Source organism: Achroia grisella, unplaced genomic scaffold (assembly GCF_030625045.1).
Source record: "Achroia grisella isolate CSIRO2021 unplaced genomic scaffold, CSIRO_AGI_Agris_v1 utg3972, whole genome shotgun sequence".
Classification (NCBI taxonomy): domain Eukaryota; kingdom Metazoa; phylum Arthropoda; class Insecta; order Lepidoptera; family Pyralidae; genus Achroia; species Achroia grisella.
Window position 1 is genome coordinate 365,625 of NW_026712838.1, and position 20,266 is coordinate 385,890.

Sequence of the window (20,266 nt, forward strand, 5' to 3'; positions counted from 1 at the left end):
AAAAAACATAGTATATGTATATACATATATATATAACCACATAATAATATACATAAATACTTAATACAAAACAACAATGAATAGTCCAGTGAAAGCGGAGATAATTTAAAACTAAATTAATGTTGTCATTTTAATTACAAAAGTTGGTGGAAAAATGTTTCGTAACTTGGATTTAAAGGTAAATTTAGTACATGTAAATGTACTACTACACTCGCGAGCAAAAGTATGGAATCACTTACTTGGAATTGATTCCGCAGAAAGGTTAAACTGTTAACTATAAATTATATTAATTTAAATCACACCAGTATTTAAAGAGCTATCTCGGATTGAGCGAGGGATTAGGAAAACATAAGGATAATGTAAAAAATAAGATATTTATTCTGATAATTTCTTCATTCAGAAAACAACAATTCATTAATAAAATCTTTATTTAGCCTTAAAATTAAGATTCAATATTTTTTGTTCCCTCCCCTCTCCCTAATAACTGCTCGAAGATGGTTCTTATTGACCTAATCAGCTTCTGAATCGATTCTTGCAGGATAGGATACCTTCTCACTCCTCTATTAAAGCCGATTTCAGCTCATTAACACTTGAAGGAACAGGGTTTCTGGACCGAACCTCCTCTTCAGTTCATCCCGTAGGAAATGCCGGCCCACATCATACAAGAATTTGCCCCCATAAGCCGCTGTTTCAGCGAAACAGTAGTGCGCAAATCACTCCCCAGGTCGCCTGTAGACCCGACCCCTTCGGTCGCTGCCGTGCAAATACGTTCTATATTCGTCGGAGAACAGGACTCGCCTCCATTGCTCAACCTGCCCAATAAAGACGGGAGCGAGCAAATTGAAGGCGTGCTTGTCGGTGACCAGTAGGTCTACCACGAAAGTTACTGCCGATTATCGCGTAACGAAACGAAAGACGACCGAAATACTAGTTTAAAGGAACCATGAAGTTTCTTCGGAATAAGATATTTCGGACGGGTACCATAGACTATGATCGTGAACGAATGAAAGATGAGAAGTCTTTTATTATACACTCTTAAATTAGGAAAAAAATAAAGTGGTATACTCCGGATAAAATAAAATGTACAGTCGTTTATATTTAAATGTATTGAAATTATAAACTTCTAAAATTAGTAGTATTTTATGTCATAAGAAAACGTCAAACCTCTATTTACATTTGAATTTTTGTTTTTATTTTTTTATATATAAACTTAAGAATTATCATCACAAGTGTTTTTAAATAATTTTTTATTGCTAAATTTGTTCGTTAAACATCAATGAAAATGAACATCTAATAACTTTGATTTTATTTATTAGTTTCTATTTATGACAAGCGCTAACAAATGTATTTATGCATTTAGATGAGTAATCCCACTGTGGAACAAGTGCATACACTCCTAACATTCCTAGCAGAGCACCAGGAGTTAGCTCGTGGCCACTGTAGAAATGCAGAAGGGCGAACAAGATCCACCCAATTATGGGTTCGTCTCACAGACGAACTCAATGCATTGGGTGGATGCACTAAAACTGTAAAGCAGTGGCAGAAGGTAAGCACTTTTCTTGATATTTTAGTACGTGATATGCATTTAAAATGTTAAATAATTTTGTTATTAAATAAAATTTTCCAATACTGATACTTTATAAATTTTAGGTATGGGCTGACAAAAAATATCTAACTAAAAAAGCTGCTACTGCTGCTTGAAGGTCTGCCACAGCCACTGGGGTAGGGCCATCATCTGCTGATCCTTTAAACCCAATACAGTGCAGAATATTGGGTATTATGGGAGAGGGCTTTGGAGAACCTCAGTCGGATGCACATGTTCCTGCATTTCCAGAGGTATGTTGTAAAACCATTACTAAAATAGTGCTAACTGTTATCTCTAGACATATATAACATAATGGATGTCATCAAAATACATGGTGACTTCCATAGTATTCCTCATGCATTACCATTCCTTTTATTTCTGTATATAAGGTACCTAAATAGCCTTTTCCCACCTTTCAAACTGAAATACAGCTATGCAAGAACAGCTGCTTCATAGCAGAAATATGAGTTGAGACAGAGTTGGTACCTTTTTATATATACACAGTTTTTCAATGTTAACTAAGAAGTAAAGATAAGACAGTACTAATAAATAACACTTACTTATACCTTATTATTGATTAAAAAATTTATATCATAATAAATTATTGTTATATGAAAATATTTCTGTAAATATTAAGATTATTAGTAATGGGGGCTTATAGTCCTAATCACTAGTATATTCCTAGACATCAAGTCTGTTATTAGTACCAATCATGCATACCGAAAACAATAATGATAATAATTATTTTAAAAAAAACTTTTTTAGAACTTCAATGGCTACTACACGTCCAGAGCGACGACGCCGTCGAGCAGACGCCATTGGACCTCGCAGTGTACGCAGGCGTTTGTTCGAAATGGAGGAGCGGCGAATCGCAGCGGAGGATCGACGGGTGGTAGAGTCAGGGCTGATTCGCCAATCACTCCAGGAATTAAATGTATTAAGGGATGGATTGGAGGGTCTACAAATAGAATTAAGACGACTGAATATGAATGAATAATTTTGTTTTTTTTTTTAAATTTGACATGATTAATGTTGATTTGTGTTAGTTTGTTGATTTGTTAAATAATGAGTATAAAAAAGTTACTTAGCTTTAGATATATCATTGTTGATTTGTTGAATTATGTTAGTTTGTTGATTTGTTAAATAATGAGTATAAAAAAGTTACTTAGCTTTATATATATCATTGTTGATTTGTTGAATTACGTTAGTTTGTTGATTTGTTAAATAATGAGTATAAAAAAGTTACTTAGCTTTATATATATCATTGTTGATTTGTTGATTTGTTAAATAATGAGTATAAAAATGTTACTTAGCTTTATATAAGTATATTTATCTTACCAGTTTATCTACTAAACTACACACAAAGTACTAAACTACAGTTTTTTACTGGTCATTAATTTAATGCGCCTTGAACTACACTACTTAGTTTGCATATACTTATACAACATTTTTCTGAATGAATGTTTAATCATTTATAATTAGTGTTATTTTAAAAAATGTTTAATATACAATTTTGATTTTATTTTTATCTATATATATATATACCTACATATATGTGATTATAAAATAAAAATATTTTATTGTAAAAAGTTTTTAATTTTGTAAATAAGTAATGCCTTAACTTCTAATAGAATAGAATAGAAAATCATTTATTCAAATAAACTTATTATATTGCTGTCATCTATGAATTCATCTATCCTATAATAGGCTTTTTTACATAACATTTGTTTAATATCAATTTTAACAGCATTTAGGTAAAATTAGTATATTTTTATTGCATAAGTTTCTACTTGTACAGTCTTTAAGTTTCTTGAAACTATCTAAGTTTTTCCTTGTATACATAATATTTCATAAATGTACTGTGAGGCAACGGTGAGGATATTTGATTCTTTAAAGCCTTGATGTAATGACTATCTCGAACCCATACCATAAATAGAACGTATGGCTCTCTTCTAATCTTTATATACCTGAAAGAAAAGAAAACATACTTAACTGTGAGACTTGGAATTTGATAAATGCACTTGATAGCTTATAGACTATTCAATATAATATCAGCTAATAATATTTAACATAAAAAATACTGAAATACAATCTATAATCATCTTTTATGACATCCTAATAATGAAAAGGAATGACAAAACATTGTATTCTTGTTTGTTCACCAATTTTATATGTAGTACAACTACAAAGTTAACAATTACGATTTATTTACCCAGCAAATAAGTTGTTTCTCCTTGAAGACTCTCCAAATGATCTTTGATCTCGTTATGCTCCCAAATGAATGCATCATGAGTGGCACCACCATAAGAGGCGTCAATATTCATAATTTTTAAATTACTGTCAGCAATCTAAAAAATAGGACAAACATTATAAAGATATTTGCAGATAGTGACAAATATGAATAACTTGAGAATTATTTATACACTATGCAAATTTTACATAAAATACTGTACTTACAACTTGAACATTTAAAGAGTGGTAATGTTTTCTATTGAAAAATCTTTCTTCATTGACTGTTGGCCGAATTATAGCTACATGGGTGCTGTCGATACATCCTATAACACCAGGGATACCATACTGTGTAGCAAAACTGAAAAAGAAATATAAACTACTGATTATTTAAACATCAATTAACTTATGCTGATTTCTGAAATTAACAACAATATCATTTATAAATTTACAGCTACAAATAGTTGACTGAACTAAATTAATAGTATATGTATTATAAATCGACAAAGAGCATAAAATTCTATAAAGTTAAATCTTAATCATATTTAATATACATAAACTTACTTTCTCTTCAATATGTTCCTGTCTTCCCTGGACTGAGGAAATCTTATATATTTCCTTAGTATATAGGGTGTATTTAGGGCATCTGTTACATCCCTGATGCAGTTTGAGACAGACTGCTGAGCCATAGTGGTGTCTAAATTTTGTCCGACTGCACCCTGGTAGCTACCACTGGCATAAAAATTTAATGCAGTGAGAATCTGAAAAAAAATAGATATGGGAATACTAAATAATAGGTAAATACTAAATTTTTTCATCTACAAAATGTACATAAGTTCTTACTTTGGTTATTGGATCGATTGCTCGACTATTTTTAGGCAGGGGTAATAATCGTACCACATACTGACAAAGATTCTCGAAGACTTCCCGACTGAGTCTGTATTTAGATACAAACTCGAAGTCGGGAATGGATCTTTGGAGGTACCTAGTACGCATTTTTCTTTTAAACCTGCGTCTTTCAATTTCTTCTTCATTGAGGGCTTCTAAAATTCCAGCCAATCTTGGCATAATGAAACTAAATCAAAATAAAGTAATGCTAAGTTGTAGGTTACATTGAACACAATAATATTTAAAAACACTAATTAGTTTAACTTTTATCACATTATTCACTGTAACACATTAACTGAATTATTAATTAATCACTTTTTTATATATTACAGCACTTATATACGTAAAATCCATACTTACGAAAGTAAAAAGTTAACTATTTAGGTTTCGTCTACTTCGCACTTTAAATCACGATAAACGTGCTGTCAAAACGTCATAATCACGTACGAACGGATACTTCATGGTACGATTTGGGACGATCGAAACGATATTCTCCGTTTTCGGGCACGATTTCGGAATGAACGTTTTTCATGGTACGAATCACACGAAATATCGATCCGAAATTTCGGAATTGCACTTCGTGGTAGACCTACTGTTGTCAGTTTCGGGCCTTTTCAAATTACCTTGCTTAAGTCTTCGACGAACTGTCTACTTATTGGCAGCTACCCCACGAACATTTCGGAGGTCCTGTTGGACGTCGACACCCGTCAAATGTCGATTTTGACGAGACGAGTTTTGAAGAGAGGTTGATAGAATGAAACAATCCAGCCTCTCCGATGTGCACCGGCGTCGTCCTCGGGTTAAAGCACCAGTCTCCCGAAGCTGTTTATAAACTTTCAAAACACAGGACTGGCTTATGTGGAGCTGACGTGAGACCGCCCGCTGGCTCTCAGATGAGCTCAAGAAGGGGTCTTCTTCCAATAGGGCGACGATTTGGGCTGGTTCTGAAGGTGTACCTATCCTTTGTCGTCTAAGTTCAAAGGTCAAAAGTAACGGATCTGTGTACTGGTTAAAGTGTGAAAGCCCAGTCGGCTTTCACACTTTAACCATTACACATATCCGAATATAAAGAAATTAATTTGGTATTAATTTAAAGTCAACAGTTTACCCTTTCAAATGGTATCATTTTTTTATTATTTTATTAAGTATTCAAGATCGCGCGGAATCAGTTCCAAGTGATTCCATACTTTTGCTAGCGAGTTTAGATTTAATGTCAAGGGGCAAAGTATTCCAGTGTTTAATGATTTAGAGACGAAGTTCGTACGATTAGCAAGAACGTGCAAAAGTAGATTCCTAGACGGACGAAGGTTACGGTGAGAGATGTCCCCATGAAAAAGAAATTTGGTCTTAAGATACTCAAAAGTGCTTGGATTGTATAGTATTGAATACAGTGTACACATGAGGCTAACAATTCTGCGTTGGCGAATCGGCCATTTAAGCTTAAAATGATAAAGAGAGATATGGTCCAAAGATCGAAAATGAAACAGATAGCATTATTAAGAAGACGTTCCAATTTATTTAAGAGGTCCTCATCCATATCAGAGCAGCACACATCAACATAATCAATAATGGGGAGCAAGAGGGATTGAATCAGTAGGGTTTTAGTACTACTAGTGGGAAACAACGGCATAGTAGCCATTTTTAGTTCGAAAAACGGATTTCGATGGCGTCATTGGTATCGAATGAAATTCAACATTGTTTTGCAATCGTTTAAAACCCAAAACTATGTTTTCAAAAAGGTTTAATCTATTTTTAAAAGATAAAGGAGACACAGTGGTGTGGTTTACGGTTTTCTTGACTGTGTTCGTAGAAAGGACTGTTTCAGTTGGCTGAGAATGCTAAGAATAAGGACAACACAACACATGTTAGCTTACAATTAAAATAGTGGTTGAGTAAAATACATGTATAATAAAATATATGTAACAGGTTGACAGACATGACATAGACAAGGATTTTAAAATGTGGGGAATATATACAAAGGGGGTTATATTTTTATATTATTGACAGCAATCAATTTGGCTAGTATTTTAACTAGAGAGGAGTGGGCCAGTGTTAAAAGAAAAGGAATATTAATAGGCTATGCTCCCCCGTAATATTGCCAGCAATATTACGGGGGAGCATATCGTAGAGTGGAACTGACAGGTTTTGACATGTGAAAAATATGTGCTCCAATGTCCCTTCGTCTAGGCCACATTCCCAGAGAGAGTGGTCATGAACTCTGATTTTAAAAAGGAAAGTGGGAGTACAATTATGTCCTAGTCGGAGGCGGCATATAACTGAAGTAACCCATTTGTCTAGTGAGCGCTGGGAGAAGAACCATGGTTTGGAGGGTATTTCCGGTTAAATGCTTCCATAATACTTTCCTTTTTCCAGTCTCGTTTTTTGCCATAGGTGGTGCCATGCCTTTTTTTTTTTTAACGTGTGGAAAATCTTCAAAAGACCTTCACCCTGCCGGAGGATGGGCGGGGCGGTGTGTGAGATTTGTACTCACCAAAAACCACACGGTGTACCTACGAGCGCCTATGCCCCCATAGCATGCATAGGCCCCATCTCGTTATGTGGTTAGGGCGACCTATTTCGCCCTACTCCATTGTGGAGGCGTGTGGGTACACGCGCACACCTCCGGGGCCTTTGGATTGGGGGGACTGCCTCCCTCAAGGCAGTCACCCCGGCCCCAGTGGGGGATAGAGGGGGGCGGAGTTGGATACGCCCCCACCTCTAGGCCTGGCTCTTCTGCGGCGGAGGGAAGCGGGACGAGCTGACTCCCGCTCCCTTTCCGCCGCCTCCTTCCGCGAGATAACTTCCTCGCAGAAGGAGCTCACCGCCAGCCACGATCTCTCGCTACTGATCATTCTCCGAACTAAATTCGGCAGCGAGAGATCGTCCCCCACTATTCGTGTCAGGACACGCCGCTCACTCTCGAACGCTGGACATATTTCCAGCGTGTGTTGCGCCGTGTCCTCCACACCTCCGCACTCGTGGCAGCCGGTCGTCGGCTCCTTCCTCGCCACATGACACAGATACCGCCCGAAGCATCCGTGCCCGGACAGTATCTGCGTCATGCGGTACGTCAGTGGCCATCGCCTACTCATCCACCTTTTGAGGATGGGACGGACAGCCTCGACGGTCCTCAGGCCGGCCGATGGACTGGCCAGCCTTTCTCTCCACCTGATCCTGAGGATCCGCCGAAAGTCGGACCTCGGCGCTCCAATCTCGTGGCCAGCGGGTGCCTCCCCCATGGAACGTCGCTCCGCGCGCCAGTGATACACTGACGCGTGGAGCTCCGCTACCAAGTCCCACGGAGGAGACCCCGCCAGGACCTCGGTCTTCTCCAGCGCCACCTGGAGCCCAAGCCTTGTTATACGACCGACGACCAGCGCCACGCATGCCGTGGCAAAGCGGGTAGCCTCCAGTAGGTCCCGCCCTCGGACAGTGACCAAGGTGTCATCCGCGTAACACACGAGGTCAGTGCCCGTTAAAAGGGCGCCCCGCAGGTTCCAATCATACCCGATGTTCCACAGGATCGGGCCCAGAACCGACCCCTGTGGAACACCGCGTTGCATTTCCCTCGGCACTACAACGCCGTTCCGCCCCGTGCATAGCACAGACCTGTCTTCGAGATAGGCCCCGATCACGTCCCGAATATAGGGAGGCGCGCGATGGTACTTCAGCGCCTCCCTAATAGTCGCAAAGGGCAGGGTGTTGAAGGCGTTCTTAATGTCTAGAGAGACCGCCAACAACACCCCACCCTGGGACGTCGCCTCTTCCGAGGGAGCGCACACGCGAGATCGCGTCGATCGTTGAGCGCCCCTCTCGGAACCCGAACTGCTTCGGGCTGAGATCCGGACCTACCTGAGACAGGTGTTGGACGAGTCGGCCCGCCAAGATTCGCTCGAAGAGCTTGCCGATCTCGTCCAACAGCACTATGGGGCGGAACGCCGAGGGAACCACCGAACCTGCGGGGTGCTCCGCTTTGCGGAGCAGGACCACTCTACCCGCTTTCCACTGATTGGGAAACCGTCCCGACTTCAGACACGCGTTGAACAAGCGCCGGAGTCGGTCCCCTAGGGTGTTTAGGGCCAAGGCCAGGACGCGGCCGTGGATACCATCCGGACCCGGGGCGACATTCTTGCCCCGGAAGGTGGTGCCATGCCTTTTTTTTTTTTTTTAACGTGTGGAAAAATCTTCAAAAGACCGTCACCCCGCCGGAGGGATGGCGAGGTGGTGTGTGGGACTTGTACCCACTAAAAAACCACACGGTGTACCTACGAGCGCCTATGCCGGAGCCAGGGGATTCGCAGGTGCATTCTACCCCAGCTCCGACGGCGACGGCCCGCCCTGTAGATGTTGTAGGGCAGGCCCCATCTCGTTTTGTGGTTAGGGCGACCTATTTCGCCCTACTCCATTGTGGAGGCGTGTGGGTACACGCGCACACCTCCGGGGCCTTTGGATTGGGGGACTGCCTATGCCTGCATCAACTGAGGCTTTGCCTGTGCTCGTAGATCACGAGCATAACATTTGTTATGAGTGGTATTGCCCATACTCACCGCTTGTCTGGCCTAACTGACTCGTTCCCTATTATTCCCGAGTGGCTAGGAATCCATGCTAGAGCAACATTTATACCAGAGTTATGACATTTGTAGAGACTTTGTCGTATTTCCAAGGATATAATAGAGTTGTTTTTGGCATGGAATGGATACTTCTGGATATCTTGTAAGCAACTTAGAGAGTCTGATAAGATTAGGGTTTTATTAATTTGGTGGGATTCTACGTATAAAACAGCTTCTAAAATGGCGATAGATTCTCCAGTAAAAATCGATGTGGGAGGAGGACATTTAAAACTGAGCAGTATATTGTATTTAGGGATCCATACTGCAGCGCCAGTGTTGCCGTCATTAGACAACTTGGACGCGTCAGTATAAACGAGAACTCAATCTCTAAAGTATTCCTCTATAATTTTATTAAAATCCTGATTTGCTGTAATGCTGTGTTTTTGGATATTAAAGTTTAAATGCACTGTGGGGTGAAAAATTAAGGAATTATAATCATATTCAAAGATAGGGTTGCGATGTGTTCTAATGATTGAGTAAGGCAAGGCTTTAATTGTGTGGAAACTCTTGAGGATTGGTGAATCCGCTTATTGGTCACGTAAGGAACGTGACCAATAAGCGGATGTGGAGGCTAGGTCTGACAGGGTTTCTAAAGCTGCGACCAAAGGATGGTCGTTGTACTGGTAAGCATTTAGGAAGAATCTATCTGAAAGGAATTGTCTGCGAAGTTGGAGGGGAGGATCTACACATTCTACTTGGACTGCGTTATTAGGTGAAGATTTCATTGCACCCAGAACTAATCGTAGGCACCTCGATTGGATTCTGTCAAGTTTTGCCAAGGCAATTTTATTGCATGGTTCTAGCAGGAAACATCCGTAATCAAAGTGGCTCCTAACTATGGAGTTGTACAGAAGCTTCTGACTATAGGGATGAGACCCCCAACGAACTCCAGAGAGAGCTTTCAGTACGTTAATTGCACTCTCACACTTATTAGAGATGTAAGTGAGATGATGGAGACCAGAGAGTTTAGAGTCTAGAATGATACCGAGAAATTTAACCTTGTCTTCGGTTTTGATATTCTGACCATTAAGAGAAAGATGTATAGGGGGAATTTGTCTCTTCCGGGTGAATACAACAGCCGTACATTTGGGTATGGACAGAGCTAGGCCGTGATCCTCTAGCCATTGGTGTAAATACCACAAGGCATTATTGAGGCCAGAGACAATTCCAGGCAGGGAGTCGGAAGCTAAATATAAGGCAATGTCATAAGCATATTGTAATGTATTGCAGAAGCAGGAAACAGATGTCTCTAGATCGCAGGTGTAAAGATTAAAAAGGAGGGGGCTCAAGACGGAGCCCTGAGGAAGGCCTTTCCAGGCCAGTCTTGGAGGATGGAGAGAGCCTTGAAAGCGCAAAGAGATATATCTGGCCATAAAGAGATTGCATATGATGTTGGTCAGTTTCGCAGGGATACTCAGCTTTTGCAATTTTTGCCTGAGTATTGGAAGCTGGACATTGTCATACGCTGATGAGACGTCTAGAAAGACGCCTATAAGATGCTGATTTTTGGAGAAGGCAAGTTGGACTTCGTTGGTGAGAATACAGAGACTATCAATAGTTCCTCTTCCACGTCTGAATCCAAATTGGCTGTTCGGTAGAAGGTTTTTGTTCTCTAAAATCCACTCAAGCCTATTTTTTAATAAGTGTTCCATGATTTTTGCCAGAACCGAGGAGAGAGCAATAGGTCTGTACGAACTGACATCAGATGCATCCTTACCAGGCTTTAGAATGGGAACCACGATTTGGGTTTTCCAAGTACGGTACATTTCCTGATACAAAAACGGCATTCAATATTTCCAGTAACTTCTTTTTCGCAGAAATAGGGATCCTATGGATGAAGGAGTAAGGAATACCATCTATACCAGGGGATGAGTCTCTAAGGTGGTCGAGAGCGCAGCACAGCTCCGGGTATGAGAAGGGTTCGTCCATTCTATCATTTGACACAGGAGGGGATGGTATTGGGAGGCAGTCTTGGGAGGGGGCGAATGGAGGAGCTAAATTGTTATACAGATTATTAAGCCATGGCAGAGGGTCATTAGAAGTAGCTTCCACGCTAGTACATCCCTTGCGGAATGAATTTAACTTCTTCCAGACTACTGAAGGATGTGTTCGTGGGGATAATGATTCGCAAAATTACTGCCATCCTATCTTTTTTTTTTTAGCTAAGAGTCTTTTTGTGCTAGCACAAATTTTGCGAAAAGCCAAATAGGTGTCCATCGTTAGGTTTAGTGCGTATGTGTTTTCGGCATCTTTTCGCTGTTTAACGGATGTGGTGCACTCATTATCCCACCATGGTGGAGAGCAGATTTTATTTATTGTCGAGTTTTTGATGGGAATTGAGTCGTCAGCAGCTGACAGAAGACATGATATAAATTGGTCATAATTTTGCAAAAAGTTGTGATCATTGTTTGGAGGGAGGAGAGACAGTTTTTGGTCAAGGAGAGCAGAATACTTTTCCCAGTCAGCATTAGTTAGTCGGTATTTCAGAAGAGGTTGGGGAGCAGGGGTGCGAGGGAAAGTGGAGTTAATTATGGTAATATTTATGGGTAGATGATCACTACCATATGAGTTTGGAAGGATGTGCTAGATAAGTTTATTTATCAAAGTTGGGGATGCAAGACTAAGGTCAGGGGAGCTCGGGTTTTGGGTAGGGGCAATGCGTCGAGTGGCGGAACCATCATTCAGTACGCAGAGATTCAGGTCATCAAGTAAGTCCAGCAGGGAAGAGGACAGTGGGTCATTAAAATGTGATCCCCACATAGTGTGATGGCAATTAAAATCACCAAGCACAATAAGAGGGGAAGGGATAGTACCTAGGATAGTTTGCAACTCTGAGATGTGAGAATAATTTGGGTGAGGGATATAAATAGACACAAAAGAGATATTGAGTACTCTTACTGCTACAATTTGGAAGCCAGGGCTATGAGAAGGTATGGTAATTTGTGTAAAGGGAAAGGATTTACATACTAATAGGGCGGAACCCGCCCAACCATCATCCCTGTCATCCCGGAGAACAGCATGACCTGATACCCGAAATGGAGTGCCAGGTTTTAGCCATGTCTCCGAGATGGCAGTGACAACAGGTTTATAGTGATTAAGAAGGTAAATGAGATCAGACTTCTTGTTTCTGATACTTCTAACGTTCCACTGTAGGACTGACTGGTCCATTATTAACAATTAACTTTGTGAGGAGCTGTTGAACAAGGATAGTGACATTGGGCGGTAAGGCTTCAGAGAATTTAGAGATAATGTTTATTAAGGTGCAAGTAAGTAATTCAATTAAGTTATCATTAGGAGTGGGAAGAGGAGTGGTTTCTATGTACTCCTGGTTGTCTGTTAAAGCGCAACCATTTGGTTGTGTACATTTTGGAGTTTGTGTAATGTTGTTGTGGGCAACTGCATCATAGGATTTGCCGAGAGGAGCATGAGGACGAGGGGAGTTATAAACTGTTTTGCGATAAGATACTGTTTTCTGAGGGGAGGAGTAGAGTGACTGCAGAGGGGGGTGGTCATATAATTGAGCGATAGAAGCCTGCGAGGGATACATATTGGACTGAGGTGTAGATGTCATATCAGCATAGGAGCGCCTAGGGACAGGGAATCTGGCTGAAGCTTCCATGTTAGCCACATGGAAGCTTCAGCCAGATTCCAGCCAGATGTTATATTCAACCATAACAATTTTAATATTTTTTTGTCTAATGTGTTCAGGGCATGTCGAATTAGTGGCTATATGGTTACCATCACATAAAACACAGAATGGTTGCTCTTCTTTTTTGTCACAAACATCACCGGAATGTTGACCTCCACATTGGAAACATCTAGGCTGTGATCGGCACTGCGTTTTTATGTGACCAAACCTGCAGCAGTTACGGCACTGGATGGTAGGGAGATTGTAGGGAGTCACTGGGAGAGAGGTATAGAAACAATAAACTTTTTCAGGAAGAATTTGTCCCTCAAAGGTTAGTACTACTGTAGTGGATGGATCCCAGCTAACACTATTGTCTGGTTTTCGAGATTTAATATTAAGCCTTCTGGCTCTAATAACTTGACCACAACTAGTTGGGGATTTTAAGTTTTCAAGTAGTTCTTCCAATGTCCAGTCTGTGGGAATATTGCGTATGACACCCATCCGGGATACTTGAAATTTAGGAATTACTCCACTATAGTTATTATTTGATAAGATTGGGTTACTTACAAAGTTATTGGCGTCAGAGTGGGAAGAGAATTCTACAGAAATTTTGTTTCTACCCAAGGCTTTGATGCCTTCTTCTTTAATTCCAGGGATATTGTGTTTATGAATGAATTGTGCAAACCTAAGAAGTCGGATAGAATAGCCGGCAGATACGTCTGGTTCCACTCTACTGACATGAACTGAAAATGGACCTGAGTCTGTACTTCTATATTTGAACTGTGCATCACTTTCAAAACCAGGTTTCGTATAAACTGATTGAATAGAGTTAGAAGGTGAAACTCACCGAAACCACTCGTTAAACAAGTCACAGGACAACACAAAAAGGAATATATACAAACTCAGCACAGTTTGACGTTTAAAATTAAATAAAGAATTAAAATTAGCTCGACCACGTGTTTACCCAACCACAGATCGCTCGACAACCCATATATTTACTCATATCTTTATTGCCCTGTATTTGATGACAATTTAATGATTGCTAATTGGGGCTTATTGTTTCCAAAATACTTTCATAGATGGCGCTGTTTTGATTTGTATCACGGTGTTTTACATGTTTAATTTATATTTTCAAATAATAAGTACTTACTATATTATTATGATAAATTAAACATAAAAAAAGTTTAAGTAAATATAAAACAGCTGAACAAGAAAACAATATTATTCCAGTAATACTTATTTAGGTGTTGCCATATTAAAAATAAATGCATAGATTTATCGATTTTTTCTATTGGATGTTATTGGATTTCTATGGATATTACAGCGCATTATTCGATGGTGCTTTTAATCAGTCTTTGCAAACAGTAAAATTTCATCATTTTGTATTATACTATTATTTGTGGAACGAATTGCAATGCATAATTTTTATTCGACGACGGCAAAATAGAGATTTTGACAGGTATACTATATACTTATCTATTCGCTCATAACTTCGAAACTTGGAAGAGGGAAATATTAAATAGATTGATCTCATACAAGTGTATTCTATTATATCAACCTCCACGCGGTCACCCTGGTAATTATGGCAATTAATGACATTAGTGGCATTGTTCTTCTATTAAAAAAAAAATACCTACTTATTGTAATTTAATGAATGAGAATTAAATGTGGTATAGAGTATATAAGGTCAGCTACACCTTTATGAAACCTCAATAAACAAGTGTTCTATGGTATCTAAATTACTGGCATTGATAGCTAAATATGAGGATCCTCGCATTTTTACAAATACTTGAATTTTGCCTTTGTAGAAGGATATTTTCAACCTTACTAATTTGTACAAGGTTTTGAAACGATAATCATTCATAATACTATGATATATTACTGATCCTAACACCTACTATTTATGATATCTCCATTAGAGGGTAGATTATTCATAATTTATATTATTAGATTTCATCACAAATAAAAATATCGATTTGAAATCGAAAGTTGGTCCACATTTTTTTATTACATTGAAATGACGAGTACTGGCAACATAAATGAAAGGTTAAAAATATAAAATATAGGAATAAAAGAATAGGATAATCGACTTTATGTCAAATGCTTAAAACATATTTTCACCAACATTGGATTTTTTCTCTTTTTTATCATTTAAGTTAAGTACTTCAATTCAACTTTTGAAATGTTCCTGTTCAGAGTTCATTGAACTTCTTATTTTTATGTCAAATTCAACAAATTAAATGTGTCTAAGGAAGTTATTACAAATATTTAGTAAACTATCGTGTCTTTGAGGATTATCTCATACCAAGTATAACTATAAGTTGTTAAGAGGCCTTTCACATTTTTTGGCCTAGAAGCAGGGTCTTTGGGGTTCTGGTTCTAAGAAATTAGGAGTCGGATATACATTTTGATTCCTGAATTATATAGATAGATATCTAATCTTAAAAACAACATCTTTGAAATGTTAATTTTCTCTTTGTTAGTCTTCCTAATTTCTAAAATAGTTTATTCAAAAACGCTAAGAGACAGAAGTTTGGGGTCGTCGTTCATTAATGAACAAACATAAATTGATATGATATCTTTACTAAAACTTAATTACTTTATAAATTGAGACAGCATCGTCCTTATTTTCATTTTGAACTTAAATATCTAAAAAATTGATCATAATTAAACCCGAAATTTCAACAAAACTTTGCCATAATCATTTCTAATTTTCTCATAAATACAACGAAATTTTTGCATAAAAAAAACATAATAATAAAGTTAATATACTTGTAAATTAGAAATATAAAAAAAAATATAAGTTTCTAAGAAAAAAATAAACAATAATAATAATTTAAAGTTGTATAAATTCCGTTGCGCCAAAAGTAATATCAGCCAATATCATGCGGCGACGTCATTGATGCAGGAACAGCAATGATAGCAGTTGAAGCTTTTTTTTTTTACAACTTAGAATGGCAAACAAGCTGTCGGCTCTCCTGATGGAAAAGGGTAACCGTCGCCTATATACATGATATTTTACAAATTGCCAGTTTATCATAATTAACTATATATTGAGAAATATTTATTAGAGAAATAATTATTAGAGAAATAATTATACACTGAAAATTATATGAGGTACCCATATGTACATCAATTGATTATAGCTAAAATCTATCTCTATCACATAACAATTGAAATAAAAAAACAGTATTAAAATCGGGCTATTCGTTAAGGAGCTATTGCTCCTTAACCGATAGCCCGATTTTAGTGCAGACGCGTTACGACATATCTTCGTCGGGAGAAAAAAAGTAGGCATGGAAAAAAGTAACTGTAACATAGTACATAGATACATAGGTGCATTAGCCGTGTCTGTAGAGTGTCAGCGAACAATATTATACCTACATTGAATTTTCGATCGTACCCAATCAGGAGTTCGATACAGTTATATATCTATTATGTATGTATCTTTGCAAAACAGATGTCATGTAGACCGAATTCCCTGCCATCTATTTTCATGCTTTATTACTAATCACCCACTAGTAATCCGAACTGCTTCAGATATAGCGACATCTAGCGCCTACGGCGTCGAAATAAAATAGCCCGAAGAATAGCCTGAGTCAGGAAGGACCATTTTCTTGTATGGGATGGGGTATCTGTATGTAATATTATATTATCTGTGGTACTACCATGTAGGAAATTTTTAAAACGGTATAAATTATGCAATGTGTAGGTAACTTTACAACTCACCTCATCAAAGTGATTCGTCCAGCTGAGAGTACTGGCAATTGTTACACAAAGATCTTTAACATGTGAGGAATATGATATAGCTATTCCATTGAATAGCACTGTACAGCTACAACCTACAATTAACATGAGTATAATTTTGCCAAGTTGTCTCAAACAACCCAATATAATCGCTTGTCATTTGCTGGGATTGACAGCGACCCAATTACTTTATAGCTCTTATTGATATATTCCTCCTCTAGACTATTATTTAGTCAAAATATGTGTATCCATCCAAAAACGTAACTATGTATACAGCCCTTCACAGTTAAAAAATGGATGAATAGATACAAAAGGCACATTGTAGAATTTTATGTTCTGTAAATATAAATCACATGCTTAATTAACAATAAACTACATTACAGAGGAAAACATTTTAGGAATTCTACTTAACTGCAACTTTAAACTCTACTTTTATATGCTAATACAGTTCATAATAATGAATAGCATAATAATAGCATGCCAATCACAGGGAGTACTGCTTCAAACATTTTAATTATCAATTTAGTACCAAAATTAGCAAAAAAAAAGAAAACATTATCCATGATTTTATCTCATTTAAAAAGGCACTTAGTGATGCTTACATGTAATGTAATTGTTTGTTAAAGATCTTCATGTTTCATTTTCTTGCGATGTGGAAATGACCAAAATTCTGATGGAAGACCCTGCACATCTCTTTCTCGTTTTACAAATGCAGTGAAAGAAGATACACAATTTCCAATAAAATAGTTCGCTTGTCCCAAAATAGCTAAATCTAAATGAGGATTTGATGGATGTAGAGTTATTGTTTTTATGGCAAAACCATCCAAGGCTGAATTGAATTCCTTCACCATGTGGTTTGAATCCGATGCAATAAAGAGATATTTGATATCCTCAAGTTTTTTTAAAGCTCTCTTTACTTGCCTGAAATCAATGATTTTGTAGATCAACAACTAGTAATGTAATGAAAGCATGTAGAACTACCTGTTTATAACTCAGGTACAATCATAATAACACTGGTATAACAATAACAGGAAGGAATATCTTGATTTACAATCATGTAAATTAAGATATTCCTTCAATAATTCCTTAAATAAATGAGGAATTGAGGGCAAAAACTATTTATTAATAAAATAAAATAACTTAATCAAACAATAATTAAAATCAATACTGAGCTATTATAAATTTCTGTTTAATGTTTGAAATTATTTTTTATATTGCAATATGTATGTACAATTTTTGATGTCAAGATAAAAATCTATAAAGTAGAAGAACATATCTAATGTTCTCTGTATATATGTTCAGTTATCATTGAAAAAGCCATTCCATCCATAATAAATAGTTCGCCATAAAATAAATAAATAAAATAAATAAATAATGAAATGAATGAAATTTCACATTTAATACACATTCAGTTTGTGTCTAGACAAGTTAAATAATGATATGTTAAGTTAAGAAACTTACTTTATGACATCAGCTTGTTCAGGAAAACACATAGACAATGTTAAAGGGCCTCTTTCATTTTTATATCCAACACATTGTGGTGCAGAAAATAATGTTGGACTGTCCTGGACATGGTGACAAGCTTTGACCCAATCTTTACCATTTCTGAGGTGGATACCCAAGAAGCCACCCCCACTCATATATTTTTTTATGAACAGCTTAGATCTACTGACAAGGTCGCCATTCCATGTCATATATTTTTGTAAAATCAGATTTTCCTTCTGAACAGGAAAACTTGCAGGAGCCCCTGAAAGGCAAAACTTTAATTGACAATCCCCCATGGACAATAAATAATAAGTCCAATCCAATAATGGAAAATGCTAAATTTCTAAACAATAAATACCTGTAAAAGCTAAAACTGGCCAGGTATCGGAAGAGTATTTTAGTTTCCATTTCTCCATCATTACCACATTGTGAGCATCATAGTTCAAAGGGCCATAAAATTCAGATCCAACAAAATCTATATTAAATGAATCCCAAAATGGTCCAAAAGGATTACCAGATTTTGCATTACAACTTGTACCCTCTTGACCTCTTTTTGTATAACAGAATGATATTCTTTTATCTTTTGGCCAGAGAGTAGATGCAATGTGTTCCATAAAATAATTCATAGTAATAACGCTGTGATATTGTTTCAATAGATCAACCCTAAAATAAGTGTCAAAAGGAACTTGTACAGATTTTGATTCTCCGAATCGGTACTCAATCCATGGTGGAAGGATAAGAGTTCTGTTTACACCTTTACTAAATGCCAATGCACCTAAAAAATGATCAGCTTGATTCCCAAACCTCCCTGAAAAGAAAATAATTAATTTCAATTTGTTTGGTTGCCTCTGAATTACACAGTTAGAGTTTATAAAATTAACAATGCCGGTACAGACCCATACAAGGACAGTACGCAATATAACCATTTTTATCATACTTCAAAGTAACAGCCCGTGACAATATTAGTAAGGAAATAAATAGAATGGATTTGGGCATATTCTAAGAAATTATATATTGCTAAACCCATCAAATTACAATAAATAAACTTTAGGAATGAAAAAATAAGTTTCAAAAGTTGGCAGTTTGGTACCGCAAACCACAGAACACCAATATCCTAGCGCAAACACAGCAGTGTTGCCAACACAACTAGGACTAGAATGTGCTCAACTGCTGTAAAATTATTATTAACTCATTCAAATCCTACTTTCTTTCTTTGTAAATGTTTCCTTCTCCTACACTATGTTACTTGTGACAGTTTGCCCAATACGTTGCTTTTTTTATGTATATGTACAATGTTTGATTACGTACATTTATTTAATATGTATTATATATGTATTCATATGTATGTATATTTATGCATTATATATTAGTACTTCATTTCTGAAAACCCATTTATGTGTACGTTCGCTGATATCTATTAGGTTGTTCGGAAAATAATTTCGTTTTTTTCTAACTTAGGATTTAATTGTCTTTTTTGCACTCCACACTTCACTTCATTCACTTCACTTCACACTTAACCAGTATAATTTTTATGTTTTGAGAACTCATATAGCAAGGCTTGTGTGTGAAAAATTCCAATTAATTCTACGCAGTAGTTTTTGGTTGGTGCCCTTTTAAATATGGAGAGGAATAAGCAGCATTTTCGACATATCTTACTGTTTTACTACAGAAAGTGCAAAAATGCTGTTCAAGCCAGAAAGAAATTGACCGATGTGTGTGGAGGTGTGTGAACCTGTGATGTGAACTGTACGCCAGTGCCAGAACTGGTTCGCTAAATTTCGATCCGGCAATTTTGATGTCGAAGATGCACCACCCTCGGGAAGGCCGGTTGAAGCTGATAAAGGCATAGGTTGATGCGAACCGGCGAATTGGATCAATTTAACTATTTAAGAATTATCAGCAATTACTTAAATTTCAAGTCAGAATCTAATACAAAATTACATAAGAATGATGATGTTTTGATGATAGATGAACATCGTTTATGAAATTATAGATATATGAAATTTTGATATTAGTCTATATAATATCGATGTTTTAACATTGAATGAATGTCATCGCGTTCCATACTATCGATCTCATCATAGACAAAAATTC

General features: G+C 37.4%; 2 protein-coding genes and 1 pseudogene across 4 annotated transcripts; 1 reads left to right on the forward strand and 2 right to left on the reverse strand.

Annotated features, from left to right (window-relative positions):
• The first annotated feature begins 1,237 nt into the window (after window positions 1-1,237).
• On the forward strand, window positions 1,238-2,141 carry LOC131844111 (uncharacterized; annotated as a pseudogene).
• Window positions 2,142-3,176: 1,035 nt separating this feature from the next.
• Window positions 3,177-5,289, reverse strand: LOC131844108 (putative nuclease HARBI1). Of its 3 annotated transcripts, none has more exons than XM_059192894.1 (6): window positions 5,063-5,289; window positions 4,658-4,874; window positions 4,379-4,575; window positions 4,043-4,175; window positions 3,798-3,933; window positions 3,177-3,552 (listed from the first exon to the last, which is right to left on the reverse strand). In XM_059192894.1, exons 2-6 carry the CDS (start codon window positions 4,808-4,810, stop codon window positions 3,545-3,547), a joined length of 627 nt encoding a protein of 208 aa, XP_059048877.1. In that variant the 5' UTR covers window positions 4,811-4,874; window positions 5,063-5,289; the 3' UTR covers window positions 3,177-3,544. The 3 variants fall into 3 exon arrangements, with proteins under 3 accessions (XP_059048877.1, XP_059048875.1, XP_059048876.1); XM_059192892.1 differs by having other exon boundaries at window positions 4,658-4,889; XM_059192893.1 differs by lacking the exon at window positions 5,063-5,289 and having other exon boundaries at window positions 4,712-4,917.
• Window positions 5,290-16,993: 11,704 nt separating this feature from the next.
• On the reverse strand, window positions 16,994-19,298 carry LOC131844104 (GDP-fucose protein O-fucosyltransferase 1). The gene is made up of 4 exons (XM_059192888.1): window positions 19,069-19,298; window positions 18,531-18,980; window positions 18,149-18,434; window positions 16,994-17,608 (listed from the first exon to the last, which is right to left on the reverse strand). Exons 1-4 carry the CDS (start codon window positions 19,166-19,168, stop codon window positions 17,308-17,310), a joined length of 1,137 nt encoding a protein of 378 aa, XP_059048871.1. The 5' UTR covers window positions 19,169-19,298; the 3' UTR covers window positions 16,994-17,307.
• Window positions 19,299-20,266: the final 968 nt, after the last annotated feature.

What these genes read in the sequence shown, in the direction of transcription:
- LOC131844108 (XM_059192892.1), bottom strand. Translation starts at nt 4,882, where the DNA reads ATGCCAAGATTGGCTGGAATTTTAGAAGCCCTCAATGAAGAAGAAATT. An exon ending in AGGAACATATTGAAGAGAAA is followed by an intron (nt 4,176 to 4,378) that starts GTAAGTTTATGT and finishes TTTCTTTTTCAG; the next exon opens with TTTTGCTACACAGTATGGTA. An exon ending in ACTCTTTAAATGTTCAAGTT is followed by an intron (nt 3,934 to 4,042) that starts GTAAGTACAGTA and finishes CCTATTTTTTAG; the next exon opens with ATTGCTGACAGTAATTTAAA.
- LOC131844104 (XM_059192888.1), bottom strand. Translation starts at nt 19,168, where the DNA reads ATGCCCAAATCCATTCTATTTATTTCCTTACTAATATTGTCACGGGCT. An exon ending in TGCGTACTGTCCTTGTATGG is followed by an intron (nt 18,981 to 19,068) that starts GTCTGTACCGGC and finishes TTTTCTTTTCAG; the next exon opens with GGAGGTTTGGGAATCAAGCT. An exon ending in GCCAGTTTTAGCTTTTACAG is followed by an intron (nt 18,435 to 18,530) that starts GTATTTATTGTT and finishes TTTGCCTTTCAG; the next exon opens with GGGCTCCTGCAAGTTTTCCT.